We start from the raw sequence: 20,755 nt of genomic DNA on the forward strand, positions 1-20,755 counted from the left end.
TAATCCTCCATCTTGCAATTGGCTTTGTTGAGTCCAGAAGAGGCTAAATCTACCACTATTTTAAGAGAAGTCTGTGCAAGTCGCTTTGAGATAAGACAGCTCAAACAAGCATTTTAGTCTGGGACTAAGCTTAAGATTTGCTGGGAAACCGGCCCTGATTGTTGTGTATATAGTATGACTAAATGTGTTTCTTTCTGTGTTGCAGGGGCAGTCAAGAAATGGAACAGCAAGGCCACAGAACATGACATAAGCAGATCTGTGGGAGACCACCTCAAGCCCCTGGTAGAGCCGGGGGTGGTGTTTACCACTCCACCACACCTTCAGCAGGCTGGAAAAGTGGGATTGATCCATTTGTGTTTCAGTTTTCAGTAGTTGAATCCTTTGACGTATTGTTGATTTCAACATTTTTAATTTTCAACAAATTAACTGGGTTGGTTGAAAAGTGATATTTAACTTACATACCATGCACTAAATTGACATAGTGGGAGAGAAACTGAATTTATACTGTTTTTCATACTAAGATGGACCAAGATATGTTTTGCTTTTGCACATATTTGTTCATTGGTTTCGCAAGAGTCTGTTGATTGGTCAGACATTGGGTTCATTTGTTTTACTATATGTTCAAATCAAGCTTTATTTATACAGCACATTTCAGACATGGATGCAACACAATGGCTTCACAGGAAAAAACAATGAAAATAAACAAATATTTACCACAACAAACACAAGAGGATAAAAAACAGAAGATTAACAACTGAAAGACTAATGAACATTCTAAGAAAATGCCATTGATTAAAATATGAACAATTGGATGCAACATCCAACCCAAAATATCAGCTTGTTTTTACTACATTGTTTGTTCTTACGTTCCCCAGCAAGAAAACATAAATGGAAAAACCAAAGCCTGTAACACCTTCCCCCTTAGTAAGGCTAGGCCTCCCGCTCGCTGGTCACCTGCCAACAACATCCGGTGAAATTGGAGGGCGCACAATTCAAATAAATTATCATAATATTAAACATTTATGAACATTTATTTTACCTTTATTTAACTAGGCAAGTCAGTTAAGAACAAATTCTTATTTTCAATGATGGCCTAGAAACAGTGGGTTAAATGCCTTGTTCAGGGGCAGAACGACAGATTTGTACCTTGTCAGCTCAGGGGTTTGAACTTACATACAAGTATCTTAAATTCTTGTTAATCTAACTGCATTGTCCGATTTACAAATGGGCTTTACAGCGAAACCATGCGATTGTTTGAGGACAGCACAACATATTTTCCAACCAGCACAGGCTTCATAAAAATCACAAATAGCGATTAAATAAATCACTTATATTTGAAAATCTTCCTCTGTTTGCAATCCCAAGGCGCCCAGCTACAACATGAATGGTCGTTTTGTTAGATAAAATTCTTGTATCCCAAAAAGTCAGTTCAGTTGGTGCCATCGATTTCAGTAATCCACTCATTCAACATGCAGACAAAGGAGTCCAAAAAGCTACCGCTGAACTTTGTATAAACAAGTCAAACTACGTCTCTATTTAATTCTCAGGTATCCTAAAATCTAAATAAACTATAAAATTTCATACGGAAAGAAGTATGTTCAATAGAAAAGTAAAATTAGCAAGCGCACACGGCGTCCTCTTCATAGTGCGCCAACAGACTGATATTGTACGGGGACTCTTTCTAAAAAAAACTTCAAATTCTTGCTAGTTTTTGAAGAAACAAGCCTGAAACAATGAACAAAGACTGGTGACATCTAGTGGAAGCTATAGGAATTGCAATCTGGGAGCTGGAATTACATAGAACAACAAACAATTCCCGTTGGTTTTTCACCTGCCATATCAATTGTGTTATAGTCTCATACATTATTTTGTGCCCAAAGTAAACTGCCTGTAGCTCAGGCCCTGAAGCCATGATATGCATATAATTGGTACCATTAGAAAGAAAACACTTTGAGGTTTGTAGAAATGCTAAAATAATGTAGAGGAATGGAGAAAAGCCAAAGAAAAACCAACCAGAGACCATCCTCTTCGAATCGCAAGAGAAAGGTCATATTGAAAATTAGCTCCCTGCATGCAATTCCTATGGCTTCCACCGGGTGTCAGCAGTCTATATTCAAGGTTTCAGTCTTGTAACTTCAAAAACGAATAAGAAATATCAGTTTTAGTAGAGGGACACAGTCTTGGAAATTCTTGTTTGCGCGCTATGAAGACATTACGCACCTGCTAAAATCGGTTTCCTATTGAACATACTTCTTTCCAAAATAAATATTATAGTTTGATGACATTTTAGGGTATCTGAGGAGTAAATAGGATTCGCATTTTGACTTGTTGAAACAAAGTTTAGGTGTAGATTTTAGGATTCCTTTTGATGTCGGGCACAGTCCTCAAACAATCGCATGGCATGTTTTCGATGTAATAGCTACTGTAAATCAGACAGTGCAGTTAGATTAACAAGAATTTAAGCTTGTTAAAATCCAGAATATTTATGATGATATATTCCAACAGGAAGTTGTCCCTCTAGCAGATCCATATTACCATGACTACCGGGACTCCTGTCCCTAAACTGATTATAGACTCAATTCATTATACTGCGTCCAAGTGTATAACTAGCTGGACCCCTGTCCCTAAAACTGATTATAGATTTATTATACTGCGTTCATGTGTATAGGCTGCAGGTACATTGAAATTAAATTGTCTTCTTTTCAACTTTCACTTTCAACTAAAACCAAACTTATATTGTAGATCGGGCATAGTCTTATTTTCAATAACATTTTGCTAGGTGGGATAGCCCCAATGTCACAGTCTTAACGTGTCTAAATCAATAGTCCAAATGCAAAAGCAGTTTGTGATAAATTGAAAACATAAAATGTACTATATACACAAACATCTGCCACAATAATCATATTTTAAAAAACAACCAAGCACCTTATAAACTGCAGAAGAACCAAAAAACGCTGTTGTTATTGACAAGTAGGCATAAATCACTGATATCGATTAGGGGGGAAATCAGGTTGTACTTGCTGTTGAAACTAACACAACTAAAAAAATACATGGAAATGGGAGATATCTTTTACCTCACTGGTTAGAGGACAATCTGCAGAAGACAGTCAGCTACATTTTGGAGTGATGCATTTAAATGTAGGGGTCGCTAAACAAAGGAACGCAACACTTATTTGTCATCACTCATCGATATCATGTTGAAATCAATTGTGTGACAGGTGGGAGGATGAGGTTACACGTTCTATTAAAACTAAAAGCTCAAAACCCACACAACATCTGGGACAAAACCCACACAACATCTGGGACTAATGTTAACATCACTAGTTAGAGGACAATTTGTAGAAAACAGCTGGCCACATTGTGAACTGTTGCATTTTGATTCAAGTGGGTCACCAACATGGTAAGTGTAACACAGCTCTTATTGTGTTCGTCACTTTTTGTTAAATCACATAAAAAGTACTCTTTCAATTCAGAGCCTGGATTTTTCCCAAGACAAATATCCATATCACGCTGAAATCAATTGAATGGGGCAAACGTTTAGGGTTCTACATTGTGAAATTCCTTTGTGACATAAAAATCACTGATATCACGAAATAACTCCTTCATGTATGTATTTTCTGATGTTTGATCAGAGATCTTTTATCAGAGTATCTCTTGTAACATTGATCACAGCTATAAGGTTTCTCTCCTGTGTGTGTTCTCTGGTGTGATGTCAGATGGCCAGATCGACCAAAACTCTTCCCACATTGACCACAGCTATAAGGTTTCTCTCCTGTGTGTATTCTCTGGTGAAGAGTCAGCGAGCAAGATCGACCAAAACTCTTCCCACATTGACCACAGCTATAAGGTTTCAATCCTGTGTGTGTTCTCTGGTGTAGAGTCAGAGAGCCAGATGTAGTACATCTCTTCCCACATTGTTCGCAGCTGTAAGGATTCTCTCCTGTGTGTGTTCTCTGGTGTATTGTCAGCTGGCCAGATTGACCAAAACTCCTCCCACATTGACCACAGCTATAAGGTTTCTCTCCTGTGTGTGTTCTCTGGTGTAGAGTCAGAGAGCCTGATGTAGTAAAACTCTTCCCACATTGACCACAGCTATAAGGTCTCTCTCCTGTGTGTATTCTCTGGTGTGATGTTAGCTGGCCAGATCGACCAAAACTCTTCCCACATTGACCACAGCTGTAAGGTTTCTCTCCTGTGTGTATTCTCTGGTGCATTTTCAGGTGGCCAGATTGACCAAAACTCTTCCCACATTGACCACAGCTATAAGGTTTCTCTCCTGTGTGTATTCTCTGGTGTAGAGTCAGAGTGCCAGATGTAGTACATCTCTTCCCACATTGAACACAACTATAAGGTTTCTCTCCTGTGTGTGTTCTCTGGTGTAATGTCAGCCGGCCAGATGTAGTACATCTCTTCCCACATTGACCACAGCTATAAGGTCTCTCTCCTGTGTGTATTCTCTGGTGTAATGTCAGATGGCAAGATTGGCCAAAACTCTTCCCACATTGACCACAGTTATAAGGTTTCTCTCCTGTGTGTATTATCTGGTGTTGAGTCAGAGAGCCAGATCGACTAAAACTCTTCCCACATTGACCACAGCTGTAAGGTTTATCTCCTGTGTGTATTCTCTGGTGTGATATCAGGCTGGTTGACTGAGTAAAACCCTTCCCACACTGAACACAGTTATAAGGTCTCTCTCCTGTGTGTGTTCTCTGATGAATTTTAATGCCTGATGAGGTGAATCTCTTCCCACAGTCAGAGCAGCAGTGAATTCTCTTCCCTGTGGGTCTCTGCTGGTGTTTCTTGAGGTGTTCTGATCTGGAGAGACTTTTCTCTGCCTCTTCAGCATCATGAGGTTGTTGAGGCTCCCCGGAGGATCCACTATAGTTCCGTATCTCTCCTGTGTGAACAGCAAAGTCAGACAGATGATTAAAGGCCCACAACAGTGGAAATCCATTGTAAAAGGTGATGCCAACAGCATAGCCATAATGTTGTACAACAATTGATGTCTGTAATGAATGTTAAAATTATTTGACAATTGTCTTAAAATGAGCAACAAGTCACATTTTGTCTAAAATTTCACATTAGTAGTAACATTAAGATTGTAGACTAGAAATAAGTTATTCATGTTGTTGAAACTCTAAGCAGTGTGGCATAAGACTTTTGATCTCCAATATAGGCCCCTTTCTGTGTTAAAATTGCGGAACGAGAGCAATTTGGTTGCAGAAACACCTCCCTGCTAATGAGGAAAACACTAGTTATGAATTTAGTATATCTGGTAATGTGGAAATCACTAGTTATGGTTTTCATTGAGTCGGCAGGGTAGCCTAGTGGTTAGAGCGTTGGACTAGTAACCGGAAGTTTGCAAGTTCAAACCCCTGAGCTGACAAGGTACAACTCTGTTGTTCTGCCCCTGAACATGCAGTTAACCCACTGTTCCTAGGCCGTCATTGAAAATAAGAATTTGTTACCTGACTTGCCTAGTTAAATAAAGGTAAAATAAAAAATATAAAAAATAAATGGATGTAGTATATCTGGGAATGAGGAAACCACTAGTTATGGATGTAGTATATCTGTTAATGAGGAAACCGCTAGTTATGGATGTAGTATATCTGGTAATGAGGAAACCACTAGTTATGGATGTAGTATATCTGGTAATGAGGAAACCGCTAGTTATGGATGTAGTATATCTGGTAATGAGGAAACCACTAGTTATGGATGTAGTATATCTGGTAATGAGGAAACCGCTAGTTATGGATGTAGTATATCCGGTAATGAGGAAACCACTAGTTATGGATGTAGTATATCAGCCAGGAGCAAAAATGGTGAGCAAAGATTTTAGTTTTTCACAATGTATTATGAATGTGAATGGGGGAAAACTCAGCGGAGTAACCTCCATTTCCAGGTTTCTTATGAGTGCATTTCACACTATTTAGGATTATAATTGTAAGGCTCCTGCTTAATATAATGTTTGTGTCATCACAACCGCTTTGTACTTAAAAAACACTTCAACCAGTAAAATGCTCTTTGGCTAGCTTTTCCATCAGCCTGACAATGAGGGTTTGTACACTGTTTGCGAAATTGGCCCATACCTTCACCTAACAACAAATATAGGAAAATAGCTCTGTGTGTTGTACAATAGCCTATCCATCAAGGAACAGTTCTCTACACATTGAGCAAAGTATCTCTGTGTGCAAACAGACTAACGAGGCTCTACAGTAAATCAAGCAGACAATAACACATTATAAACATCAATTTGTTACGGATGTTGGATCCAACATGCAGCACGGAATAAATGTCTTTACCAGAGTAATGAATGAATAAACACTTTGATTGTTGTTGCATGTCTTGATGTTTGTCATTTGACTGGAATTCAGAAAATGATTTTCTGGATCAGCTGATGATAGATGAACATTTGACTAACTAAACAGCTACAGTATTAAGTATTATGTGTAATTATTGAAGAACTGCGTTAATGACAGTATCCATTTGGGTGTTGTCAATAAAGTTAAGATTCTTATTTCACCTTTATTTAACTTCTTATGGCTGGGGGCAGTATTGAGTAGCTTGGATGAATAAGGTGCCCAGAGTAAACTACCTGCTCCTCAGTCCCAGTAGTATATTTGGATAGAAAACACTCTGAAGTTAAGAGTACGGTGATTGACAGAGTCGAAAGCCTTGGCCAGGTCGATGAAGACGGCTGCACAGTACTGTCTTTTATCGATGGCTGTTATGATATCGTTTAGTACTTTGAGCGTGGCTGAGGTGCACCTGTGACCAGCTCGGAAACCGGATTGCACAGCGGAGAAGGTACAGTGGGATTCTAAATGGTCAGTGATCTGTTTGTTAACTTGGCTTTCGAAGACATTAGCAAGGCAGGGCAGGATGAATATAGGTCTGTAACAGTTTGGGTCTAAAGTTTCACCCCCTTTGAAGAGGGGGATGACCGCGGCAGTTTTCCAATCTTTAGGAATCTCAGACGATACGAAAGAGAGGTTGAACAGATGAGTAATAGGGGTTGCCACAATGGAGGCAAATCATTTTTGAAAGACAAGGTCCAGATTGTCTAGCCCAGCTGATTTGTACGGGTCCAGGTTTTGCAGCTCTTTTAGAACATTAGCCATCTGGTTTTGGGTGAAGGAGAAGCTGGGGAGGCTTGGGCAAGTAGCTGCGAGGGGTGCGGAGCTGTTGGCCGGGATTGGGGTAGCCAGGAGGAAAGCGTGGCCAGCCGTAGAGAAATGCTTCTTGAAATTCTCAATTATCGTGGAGTTATCGGTGGTGTCAGTGTTTCCTAGCCTCAGTGTAGTGGGCAGCTGGGATGAGGTGCTCTTATTCTCCATGGACTTTACAGTCTCCCAAAACCTTTTGGAGTTTGAGCTACAGGATGCAAATTTCTGTTTGAAAAAACTAGCCATTGCTTTCCTAACTGACTGTGTGTATTGGTTCCTGACTTCTCTGAAAAGTTGCATATCATGGGGACAATTCGGTGCTAGTGCAGTACGCCACAGGATGTTTTTGTGCTGGTCGAGGTCAGTCAGTCATTAAACCCCTACAACTCATCCAGAACGCCGCAGCCCGTCTGGTGTTCAACCTTCCCAAGTTCTCTCACGTCACCCCGCTCCTCCACTCTCTCCACTGGCTTCCAGTTGAAGCTCGCATCCGCTACAAGACCATGGTGCTTGCCTACGGAGCTGTGAGGGGAACGGCACCTCAGTACCTCCAGGCTCTGATCAGGCCCTACACCCAAACAAGGGCACTGCGTTCATCCACCTCTGGCCTGCTCGCCTCCCTACCACTGAGGAAGTACAGTTCCCGCTCAGCCCAGTCAAAACTGTTCGCTGCTCTGGCCCCCCAATGGTGGAACAAACTCCCTCACGACGCCAGGACAGCGGAGTCAATCACCACCTTCCGGAGACACCTGAAACCCCACCTCTTTAAGGAATACCTAGGATAGGATAAAGTAATCCTTCTCACCCCCCCCCCTCTTAAAAGATTTAGATGCACTATTGTAAAGTGGCTGTTCCACTGGATGTCATAAGGTGAATGCACCAATTTGTAAGTCGCTCTGGATAAGAGCGTCTGCTAAATGACTTAAATGTAAATGTAAATGTAAAATGTCAGGTTGGGAGTGAACCAAGGGCTATATCTGTTCTTAGTTACACATTTTTTGAAAGGGGCATGCTTATTTAAGGTGGTGAGGAAATTACTTTTAAAGAACAACCAGGCATCCTCTACTGATGGGATGAGGTCAAAATCCTTCCAAGATACCCGGGCCAGGTCTATAAGAAAGGCCTGCAAGTGTTTTAGGGAGCGTTTGACAGTGATGAGGGGTGGTCGTTTGACCGCGGAACTATAACAGATGCAGGCAGTGATCGCTGAGATCCTCATTGAAAACAGCAGAGGTGTATTTGGAGGGCAAGTTGGTCAGGATCATATCTATGAGGGCTGTACCTGGTGGGTTCCTTTATAATTTGTGTGAGATTGAGGGCATCTAGCTTGGATTGTAGGATGGCCGGGGTGTTAAGCATATCCCAGTTTAGGTCACCTAACAGAACGAACTCTGAAGATAGATGGGGAGCAATCAATTCACATATGGTGTCCAGGGCACAGCTGGGAGCTGAGGGGGGTCTGTAACAGGCGGCAACAGTGAGAGACTTATTTCTGGAGAGATTGATTTTTAAAATTAGAAGCTCGAACTGTTTGGGAATGGACTGGAAAGTATGACAGAACTTTTTGCAGGCTCTCTCTTTTTGACAGTTCTATCTTGACAGAAAATGTTGTAGTTGGGGATGGAAGTTTAAGAATTTTTGGTGGCCTTCCTAAGCCAGGATTCAGACACGGCAAGGACATCAAGGTTGGCGGAGTGTGCTAAAGCAGTGAATAAAACAAACTTAGGGAGGAGGCTTCTGATGTTAACATGCATGAAACCAAGGCTTTATCGATTACAGCAGTCAACAAATGAGAGTTCCTGGGGACACGCAGGGCCTCGGTTAACCTCTACATCACCCGAGGAACAGAGGAGTAGGATGAGGGTACGGCTAAAGGCTATCAGAACTGGTTGTCTAGTGCGTTGGGAACAGAGAATAAAAGGAGCAGATTTCTGGGCGTGGTAGGATAGATTCAAGGCATAATGTACAGAGAGGGGTATGGTAGGGTGCGGGTACAGTGGAGGTAAACCTCGGCATTGAGTGACGATAACAGAGGTTGCATCTCTGGAGGCACCAGTTATGCTCGGTGAGGTCACCGCATATGTGGGAGGTGGGACAAAAGAGTTCTCTGAGGCATGTTGAGTGGGACTAGGGGCTCCGCAGTAAAATACAACTACTACCCTAAACAACAGTATACAAGGCATATTGACAATCGAGAGACATAAAGCAAGGCATAAAGCAATCACGTGTTGATTGGGAGAGCTAGCTAAGACAACAACGGGTAAGACAACAGTTAATCAGCTAAGACAACAACAGGTAAAATGGCGATGAATGGGCAGAGGGGGTCAGTTAACTACACACAGGGCCTGAGTTCGAGGCTGGGGCCGACAGATAAACAAAATAAAACAAAATGGAGAACCGTGATTAACATCTTATGGCTGCAGGGGCAGAATTGAGTAGCTAGGATGAAAGGTGCCCAGAGTAAACGGCCTGCTCCTCAGTCCCAGTTACTAATATATGCATACTATTATTCGTATTGGATAGAAAACACTCTGACGTTTCTAAAACTGTTTAAATTATGTCTGTGAGTATAACAGAACTCATATGGCAGGCAAAATCCTGAGAAAAAATCCAAACAGGAAGTGGAAATTCTGAGGATGGTAGAGTGTCAACCAAGATCCCATTGAAATCACATCGAGATATGAATGAGTATTCACTTCCCACGGCTTCCACTAGATGTCAACAGTCTGTAGAACTTTGTCTGATGACTCCACTGTGAAGGGGAGCCGAATGAGAGTAGAATGAGTTACCACTGCCATGAGGTGAACATTCTTTGACCACGCGCGTTCATGTGAGGAGGACCTCCATTCCACCGCTCATTTGAAGTCAATGTAATTCTCCGGTTGGAACGTTATTCAAGATATATGTTAACAACATTCTAAAGATTGATTCAATTCATCATTTGACATGTTTCTCAGGTTTAGTGAACGCGCTTCGTGACTGGAATTGTTTACCAAACGCGCTAACCAAAGTAGCTAATTGGACATAAATAACAGACATTATCGAACAAATCAAGCATTTATTGTGGACCTGGGACTCCTGGGAGTGCATTCTGATGAAGATCATCAAAGGTAAGGGAATATTTATCATGTAATATCTGGTTTCTGTTGACTCCAACATGGGGGCTAATTTGGCTATTGTTCTGAGCTCCATCTCAGATTATTGCATGGTTTGCTTTTTCCCTAATTAAAAAAAAAATCTGACACAGTGGTTGCTTTAAGGAGAGGTATATCTATAATTCCATGTGTATAACTTGTATTATCATCTACATTTATGATGAGTATTTCTGTTGAAACGATGTGGCTATGCAAAATCACTTGATGTTTTTGGAACTAGTGAATCTAATAAACCAATGTAAACTGATTTTTTTTATATAAATATAAACTTTATCAAACAAAACATGCATGTATTGTGTAACATGAAGTCCTATGAGTGTCATCTGATTAATCACTAACCTTGAATTATCTTGATTTCTGCTTTTTGTGAATGCTATATTTCGCTGGAAAATGGCTGTGCTTATTGTGGTTTGGTGGAGACCTAACATAATCAATCGTTTGTAGTGCTTTCGCTGAAAAGCCTATTTGAAATCGGACATTTGGTGGGATAACAACAAGATTACCTTATAAATTATATAAGACACGTGTTTGTAATTATGATATTTCTGTGGTTTGAATTTGGCGCCCTCAATTTTCACTGGTAGTTGTCATATCGATCCCGGTATTGGGATTGCAGCCATAACAAGGTACGCCATTCGTGAAAATCTATTTTTACACTGGGAGGAGAAAATGCTTTTCTCTGTGTGTATTCTCTCATGCCTTTTCAGGTTAGTTAACATGGTAAAACTCTTTTCACACTGGGAACATTGGTAAAGCTTTTCTCCTGTGTGTATCCTCTCATGAGCTTGTAGGTCCCACAACTGAATAAAGCTCTTTCCACACTGGGAACATTGGTAAGGCTTTTCTCCTGTGTGTTTCCTCTTGTGAACGTTTAGGTCCCCATCCTGATTAAAACTCATTCCACATTGGGAACAGTGATTAGGCTTTTCTCCTGTGTGTAGTCTCTTGTGCCTTTTCAGGTTAGCTAACACAGCAAAACTCTTTCCACACTGGGAGCATTGGAAAGGCTTTTCTCCAGTGTGTGTCCTCTCATGCAGTTTTAGGTTCCCTATCCAGCAAAAACTATTTTCACAGTGGGAGCAGTGGTGTTGTCTCGCTGGTTTGGGCATCTCTGGGCCTGGTTCCCCTGAAGGACTCTTCATGCTGTCAGAGTGAGAGTCTGGTTCCTCTCCTTGCAAAGACACACAGAGTATGTCATTAAACACAGACCTAAATGAAACCTCCACATGATAAAACTGTCTTCCTATGAGGTTTAATCTTGACTTGATCCCTCAATAAAAGAGCAGAACTGGTCATTACAGAGTGGCTGTAGTGCTTTGTAGGCTGGGTAAATCCATTTGAATTCAATACATTTTTGACAGCATCCCTTTTGATAAAAAAAAATATTTCCTTACATGTTTGACTATGGAAGAAGTGGTAAGAAAGTGACTTCATGTAACTGAATGTAAAAACATTCATGAGATATACAGTACCAGTCAAAAGTTGACACACCTAGTCATTCAAGGGTTCTTTTGTATTTTTACTATATTCTACATTGTAGAATAATAGTGAAGACATCACAACTATGAAATAACACATATGGAATCATGTAGTAACCAAAAAAGTGGTAAACAATTTCAAATATATTTGAGATTTTTCAAAGCAGCCACCCATTGCCTTGAAGACAGCTCTGCACACTCTGGGCATTCTCTCAACCAGCTTCACCTGGAATGCTTTTCCAACAGTCTTGAAGGAGTTCCCACATATGCTGAGCACTTTTTGGCTGCTTTTCCTTCACTCTGTGGTCCAACTCACCCCGAACCATCTCAATTGGGTTGAGGTCGGGTGATTGTGAAGGCCAGGTCAGCTGGTGCAGCACTCCATCACTCTCCTTCTTGGTAAAATAGCCCTTACACAGCCTGGAGGTGTTTTGGGTCATTGTCCTGTTGAAAAACAAATTATAGTCCCACTAAGCGCAAACCAGATGGGATGGCGTATCGCTTCAAAATGCTGTGGTAGCCAGACAGGTGTGTGCCTTTCCAAATCATGTCCAATCAAGTTGTAGAAACATCTCAACGATGATCAATGGAAACAGGATGCACAGCTGAGCTCAAAGTAGAGTCTCATAACAAAGGGTCTGAATACTTAAATAAGGTATTTCTTTTTTTTTTTTCTAAACCCATTTTCTCTTTGTCATTATGGGGTATTGTGTGTAGATTGATGCGGATTTGTATTTATTTAATCCATTGTAGAATAAGGCTGTAACATAACAAAATGTGGAAAGAAGTGACAGGGTTAAATACTTTAAAAAATATATCTCTAGATAAATAAATATTTATATTTGTTATTATATCTCTCAGATAAAGGACAGACACTCAGAACAAACTTCCTTTAGATGTTTTGGGGGAAACAATGTTACTATGGTTACTGTTGTGCCATGTTGTGAATGTTATCCAATGTGTTACTATGGTTACTGTTGTTCCATGTTGTGAATGTTATCCAATGTGTTACAGCAGTACGGCCAAATCATGTTTTGACATAAATCAACTGTTGAATATTTTTTTTCATACTTCAAGGCATCTTTACAACTCAAACTCAGAAAGCCAAATGGTCCTTGGTATAACCTTAAAACAGTACTATACTGGAGAAGCCCTTCATATTGGAGGGTGTTTCTACAGTACTATACTGGGGAAGCCCTTTATATTGGAGGGTGTTTCTACAGTACGATACTGGAGAAGCCCTTCATATTGGAGGGTGTTTCTACAGTACGATACTGGAGAAGCCCTTCATATTGGAGGGTGTTTCTACAGTACTATACTGGGGAAGCCCTTCATGTTGGAGGGTGTTTCTACAGTACTATACTGGGGAAGCTCTTCATGTTGGAGGGTGTTTCTACAGTACTATACTGGGGAAGCCCTTCATGTTGGGGGGTGTTTCTACAGTACTATACTGGGGAAGCCCTTCATATTGGAGGGTGTTTCTACAGTACTATTCTGGGGAAGCCCTTCATGTTATTTAAACCTTCTTAAAACAATTCCACATCACTTAGAAGAACCTCCCCCTCAGACAAGGCTTAGACTGTAATGGGTTAAACTATCTGAAACGTACATTACTCAGACTAGTTATCATGGGGAATAGTTTTAATAAGTTTGCAAAAAATCTAAAACTGTTTTTGCTTTGGCACAAAAGGGTATTGTGATGGCATTATTGGGTATTGTGATGGCATTATGGGGTATTGTGATGGCATTATGGGGTATTGTGTGAAGATGGATTATTGTTTTTTAAATCCTCATCAATTTTAGAATAAATGGATGCAGCGATATTACATTTTTGGACAATATTTTCCTTCTCCCAAAAAACAATACTGATAACCGATATTTCAAATTTTTGCGGCCCTTTAAGCATTCTAGTACAGTTAAAAAGTTAACAAACACACACACGGACGCAGCGGTCTAAGTCACTGCATCTCAGTGCAAGAGGCGTCACTACAGTCCCTGGTTCCAATCCAGGCTGTATCACATCCGGCCGTGATTGGGAGACCCACAGTAGTCTGTTATTGGTGTAGAGAGGACGACAAAGGAGAGGGTTCCCACAGTAGTTGTCTGTTATTGGTGTAGAGAGGAAGACAAAGGAGAGGGATCCCACATGTGGATAGGAAGATACAAATGATCCTTATTACTAGAAAATATTCATTTTAGGAATTTTACAACTTTAGCTCTCTCGGTCAAACCAGTAGGCTACAGTAGGTTTTATGTCTCTAGGTCATGCCAGTATGTTACTGTAGCTTACATCTCTCTAGGTCATGCCAGTAGGTTACAGTAAGTTGTATCCCTCTAGGTCATGCCAGTAGGCTACAGTAGGTTTTATCTCTCTAGGTCATGCCAGTATGTTACTGTAGCTTACATCTCTCTAGGTCATGCCAGTAGGTTACAGTAGGTTGTATCTCTCTAGGTCATGTCAGTATGTTACAGTAGGTTTTATCTCTCTAGGTCATGCCAGTAGGCTCCAGTAGGTTGTATCCAAGTGGTTCTCTCTCTCTAGGTCATTGGGAGACCCACATTAGTTGTCTGTTATTGGTGTAGAGAGGAAGACAAAGAAGAGGGATCCCACATGTGGATAGGAAGATACAAATGATCCTTATTACAAAATGTCTTTACAACTTTAGCTCTCGAGGTCAAGCCAGTAGGCTACAGTAGGTTTTATCTCTCTAGATCAAACCAGTAGGTTACAGTAGGTTGTATCTCTCTGGGTTCATTTTCTAACACAGGGGTTGTGGAATTTCTCTGCTTTTTATTCAGGAAACACGTTAATGTGGTACAAAGAACTGATGTGTCAGTAGCACAGAGGGAATGAAGGAACATGGAATAAGTACTGTAATTGCTTTTGTGTTGAAGGGAGTATTTTATAGAGCTATAATGGATTTATTACAGTAGGTTGCATCTCTCTAGGTCATGCCAGTAGGCTACAGTAGGTTTTATCTCTCTTGGTCATGCCAGTAGGGTGCAACTCTCTAGGTCATGCCAGTAGGCTACAGTAGGTTGTATCTCTCTAGGTCATGCCAGTATGTTACAGAGCTTACATCTCTCTAGGTCATGCCAGTAGGCTACAGTAGGTTACAGTAGGTTGTATCCCTCTAGGTCATGCCAGTAGGTTACAGTAGGTTTTATCTCTCTAGGTCATGCCAGTAGACTACAGTAGGTTGTATCTCTCTAGGTCATGCCAGTAGGCTACAGTAGGTTGTATCCAAGTGGAAACAATTATCAACCCAATGTGGAAAGTGTCGAATTTGGTCAACAACAAAATGAATGTCTTATTTGCTACGTGAAGTTTGCTTGATCCAACAGAAGTGTCGTAATGATTAAGTTGTTATGTGGACACATGACATACCGACAACTTTGATAAAAACACTATAGGAGTTGTCCCCAGATCGCTATGCATATTCATGCTTGTAGCTTAGCATCTCTCTCCATTGAATACAGGCAGTTGACCACAACAACCCTCATAGATTATAAACAATAGATTACAATAATAAGATGTATCCACCAATCCAAGGACAGGATAGGCGGGAGATAGACAACCCGCAGTGCCGCTTTGTGGACAACGACTCCCCTTGTTAGGGCGGAGAGACGTCTTGTCAGTATATCCATAATCTTTGGTGTGGCCAACCCAACTCTCACATGGCACTATTGGGGGGCACGGTGTGTAGTAAAACACCACTACACGAATCTCACAACATGCCGTGCCCCCCAGTCTGCAGTCAGCAGATAGACGCTTCTCAAATATATATGTTAAGTGACTTTTTGGAAACGGAACGGAGAAAACAAGGGGTAGATTGCTCTCTACGTCGTCTGATTCTAGACATATCAGTCATAATCTTAGAGCCCTGAAAGTGAAAGACTGGCTCCGTTGAAGAGGTATTGACGAGCCAACTCCGAATATCCAAAATGAAAAACAAATTGAAGGCGGAACTTACTGGTGTTAATCAGATCTCCCATCTCCTCTTCATCTTTCAATGTGACAGTAATCTCTCCTTCCTTCTTCACCCCAAAAACGACATCCTGCTCTTCTTTTACTGTAACATCCTCCTTATCTTTCACTCTGAACGCGTCTTCCTCTTCTTTAACTGAAACGTCTTTCTCTTCTTCTTTCACTGTAACAGCCTCACACTCTACTTGTTTTACTGTAACATCCTCCTCTTCCTTCTCCTCTTTCACGACAATGTTCAGCCCCAGACCTTCTTTCTCCGTCCAGCAGACCTCCTCTTCTTTAACAGGAGGGGAGTAGTTTAGGGAACTCATGGTCGGGGATGTTAGCTTGGTAGCTAATTATTAGCGACTAGACTAGTGCTAACTTAACCAGCCAGCTACTATAGCTGACTAATATAAAATAACGTAATATTAAATTAAATAGATTAACAAGTATATACAACAGAAGTGTGTCTAAAACACAGTAGTTAATATACACCGAAAGCGTGTAAACAGCTTGAATATTTCGGCTGTATTGGCTAGCAAGCGAGCGAAGTGGTTGACGAGCTGTTTATGAAGAACCGTCCACTAGATTATACGTCACGCTGGGAGCGTAGCGTGAAAGACGCACATCGCGGTCTGCAGACTGGAGCGGAAACGCAGTTGAGGATCATATTTTATTTTCAGACAAAGTTCATTTTAAATGGATTTAATTAAATAATACTATTATATTGAGACATACATAGACAGGAATGTGTTGATTGATTAGTGCGAATAAAACATGTTTATTACTGCGCATTTAAGGAAGTTTCATTAAGTCATACTAAATCTAAATAAGTAGCTAACAATACATCATGTAGATCTATATAATGAACAGACTAGGTCTATACTGTTCCTGCTAATAATATTTGTGTAATTCTCAAAACCTTTGGCCAACTGCGTTGCACTGTTGAGTAAAAACTCAGGCGTCTGATTCCTACCCTTTAACTTGTCTGAAAATAAAATTACAATTTTACTGCGTTTCCCACTCCAGTCAGCAGAGGGCGGTCTGGGAATTTAAGATTATGCTGTTGGTGTGACGTATAATCTAGTGGACCGAACGCTTATTTCAACAGGAGCAACAGTTTGTCAGACACCTCGGTAGCTTGCTAGACAAAATAGACAAACCAATTAAGCTCACAGAGCAATATTCCTTTATTGAGGACATTTAGAATTACCACACATTATAGAGTAGCCTAGTGGGATTATTCACAAATTATCTGGTGATCAGGTTATGAAATGTAATGACAAAGCCATTTTAGTTTCTATGTTTCACATGAAATATTAAATGATTTATAGTCCTAGGTATTTGTTATTGTTAGGGAAAGTTATGGGTCCTACAGTAGGTCTATGTTATTGTTAGGAGAAGTTATGGGTCCTGCAGAAGGTCTATGTTATTGTTAGGAGAAGTTATGGGTCCTACAGTAGGTCTATGTTGTTGTTAGGTGAATTTATTGGCCAATGTGTTAAACACTTAGTGTATAAACCCTCATTGTCAGGCTGATGGCAAAGCTAGCCAAATAGCATTTTACTGGTTGAAGTGTTTAAGTATAAAGCAATTGATTTGCGGCAATAACACACATATTAAGCAGGAGATTCAAATAAACCTTACAATTATAATCCAAAAGTTATGTGAAATGCACTCATAAGCAACCTGGAAATGGAGGCTATTATTGCTGTCAGCCTATGAGAACACCCCAGAGTTTTCCCCCATGGTGGTGAATTAGTGAATAGACACAGAGCTTAATGTGAGTTTCCTTGAGTAGCACTCCTGATCTTGCACTGTAATATTCAGAATACATTGTGAAACTAAAATCTTTGCTCACCATTATTGATCTTGCTCTGATAGTGCGCTGTAATATTCAGGTCTGCATTAGCAGGGAGGAATTTCTGCAACCAAATTGTGTGTGCATCGCCCTCCTGACACAATTTTATTAAACACAGAAAGGGGCCTATATTGGAGACCAAAGGTTGTCTGGCACACTGCTTAGGATTTAACGTTTGAATAACTTATTTCTAGCCCACAATCACAGATTACTACTGTGAAAACGAGAAAACAAGACAATTGTCATATAATTTAACAGACGTAAATTGTTGTACAACTTCATGGGTATGCTCTGGGCATCACCTTTTACCTCAAATTAACAGTGGATTTCTGCTGTTGTGGGACTTTAACCATCTGTCTGACGTTGTCATTCACACAGGAGAGAGACGGGACTATCGCGGGTCCTCTGGGGAGTCTCAACAACATCATGATGCTGACGAGACAGAGAAGAGTCTCTCCACATCAGAACTGCTCAAGAAACACCAGCAGAGACACACAGAGAAGACATCTCATTACTGCTCTGACTGTGGGAAACGTTGCAAATCTTCATCAGAACTTAAAATACACCAGCGAGTACACACAGGAGAGAAATCTTATAGCTCAATGTGCGAAGAGTTTTACTCAGTCAAGCTCCCTGAAATCACACCATAGAACACACACTGGAGAGAAACCTTTAATCTGTGATCAATGTGGGAAGAGTTTTACTCAGCTAAGCAGCCTGATAGTACACAGGCGGGGACATACAGGACAGAAACCTTATAGCTGTGATCAATGTGGGAATAGTTTTACTACATCTAGCTATCTAACTATACACCAGAGAATACACACAGGAGATATATCTTATGGCTGTGATCACTGTGGGGAGAGTTATATTCGGCTACAAACCCTGAAATCACACCAGAGAATACACACAGGAGAGAAACCTCATAGCTGTAATCAATGTGGGAAGAGATACTCTGATAAAAGATCTCTGATTAAACATCAGAAAATACATGAAGGAGCTGTTTCATGATATCAATTAACTAATGTCACAATGTAGAATGTCTTAACATTGTAGTAGGAGTATTTTATGATGTCAGAATGTAGAACCCTAAACATTTGTTAAATTGATATTAGCCTCAAGGAAAAAAATCCAGTCTCTGAATTGAAAGAGTATTATCTATGAGAGTTATCAAAAAGTGACTAACAAAAAAAGAGTTCTGTTACATTTAACATGTTGGTGACCCACTTGAATCAAAATGCAACACTTCGAAATGTTTAGGTTTTCAATATATCCCAAACGGTTTCTGCATATTGGTTATTGATTTGGACATGGTAAAACTGTGTTTTGACATTGCGCTATTCCCATTTAGCAAAATGTCATTCAAAAGACGTTGAAAATAAGACTATGCCCGACGTCCAATATATGTTGGTTGTAGTTGAAAGTGAAAGTTGAAAAGATGTCGTTTTTTCAATGACTTGAAAACAGCTTAATTTCAATGTACTTGCAGCTTATACACATGTATGCAGTATAATAAATTGGTCTATAATCATTTTGATTAACAATCTTACATCACTCCAGTATTTCTTGACAACATTCAAGTGCTAATTGTCATTATTCCACTACTAAAGAAGCATGACTCAAATCACCTCATATTTAATTTCCTCATATTTGCTTAGCTATTAGAGATTAGTTTTGTTTGGGCTTGTTCCAAGGGGACGAGAGTTCTAGAAGCTAGTGAGTTTTAGGATTTTAAAAAATGAAACAGGAGAAGAAATTATATGTTGTATATGACAAGTATGTTTTTTCTCTTGTTTTTAGCAAGTTGTTTTCTGTTGGTGGTGAGCAAACTTGTTCAACAAAAATATAGGATATATTTGTTGTCTTTAAGGGGGAAGGTGTTGCAGGCTTTGGTTTTTCCATTTATGTTTTGAGGTTGGACTTTAGCACGTCTAACTCGTTAGCACGTTGGGCGCACAGATTGGTGTCACCTCGTTAGTCAGTATGTGTTACACCTGTGCTGGCTTGTCCATCTTGTTAGTGGGAAGGTGTTTCACCTGAGCTGGTCCAGGTTCTATTTAAGAGTGTCTGGCCCAGTGCTCCAATTGTCTTGATAGATGTGGAGAGTCAACACATTTAGTTGCTCCACTTTTTTGGTTTACTTCCTGTCTGTACGTTTGGTGTGGGTTTTTCTTTTGTTTTCCTCTTCTTGGGCAGATTTAGAGGGTCTCATGATAGGTGTCTTGCATGTCCCAGTTGTTGTTACTAGTCAACTTTCAGTGGACACAGAGCAAAACTGCAAGATTATGTTATAATACTTTTATTGCATTAAATGGTTGTTTTATGCAACAGAATAGAGGGTTCTTAGAACTATTGTGTCTGTGTTCTACTTAGGATTGGCCTTTGGGAGAAAACACTGACAGGAGATTTACAATGTATTTTGGGCGATACCCTAAAGAGACCGCATTCCAGAGCATGAGATAATGTTTCTGTTCTATATGGTACCAGGGAGAGATGACCCCAGGGCCAGACCCTGGTCTCTACACAGAGTACTGTTTTTACAGCAGATACTGTCTGCTGAGAATTACAAGTATCTTTCATACAAATCTTAACCTTGTGACCCGTTTTATACATCTGTTAGTCGTCATGTAGGTTGAAAGGGGTGTATCTTGGCTGTAAAAGACCTTTGTACTTTCATCTGGGCGTGATTGGTCAACCAGCCATCATTATCGTAGAGCACTCAATTGATTGACTTTATGTGTACGTTGTATTGACCTGCTCCCTTACTATTAAGTGAATAAAGATTTATTTTAAGAACTCTGACTTGTGTGATAAGTTTGTCATTTGATATTAAAGAAACTAACCACCACATTTGGCGATGGGGATGTGAATCCTGATTTGGTGACCGTGGTGCACTAGGGATCCCCCTAACTTGGGATCTTAGGGAGACCACACTTCGGGAACAGAGCAGATGGACCCACCTTTGATCTGAGAGGCAGCGAGCCGAGTGGATACCACATCTCCAACCTAGTTTTTTTTTTAAAGAAAGAGGCGTGCGAAACAAGTGGAGTTTTAAGAAGTGTGTATTCTTGTTTTTGTATTGTGTATTGAGTGTGTATTCTTGTTTGAGGGGGGCACCTTGGAGG

At 40.4% G+C, this 20,755-nt stretch overlaps 1 protein-coding gene across 1 annotated transcript; it reads right to left on the reverse strand.

Moving 5' to 3' along the window:
* Positions 1-616: 616 nt before the first annotated feature.
* Positions 617-16,318, reverse strand: LOC118365745 (zinc finger protein ZFP2-like). Its single transcript, XM_052490204.1, has 2 exons — positions 15,774-16,318; positions 617-4,897 (listed from the first exon to the last, which is right to left on the reverse strand). The coding sequence occupies exons 1-2, from the start codon at positions 16,096-16,098 to the stop codon at positions 3,603-3,605; spliced, it is 1,620 nt and encodes a 539-aa protein (XP_052346164.1). The 5' UTR covers positions 16,099-16,318; the 3' UTR covers positions 617-3,602.
* Between the last annotated feature and the right edge of the window lie 4,437 nt (positions 16,319-20,755).

The sequence above is a fragment of the Oncorhynchus keta genome, chromosome 32 (genome assembly GCF_023373465.1).
Source record: "Oncorhynchus keta strain PuntledgeMale-10-30-2019 chromosome 32, Oket_V2, whole genome shotgun sequence".
NCBI lineage: Eukaryota > Metazoa > Chordata > Actinopteri > Salmoniformes > Salmonidae > Oncorhynchus > Oncorhynchus keta.

Coding starts and splice junctions, on each gene's coding strand:
- LOC118365745 (XM_052490204.1), bottom strand. CDS start 16,098: ATGAGTTCCCTAAACTACTCCCCTCCTGTTAAAGAAGAGGAGGTCTGC. Junction 4,898..15,773: donor GGGAGATCTGATTAACACCA/GTAAGTTCCGCC, acceptor CTGTTCACACAG/GAGAGATACGGAACTATAGT.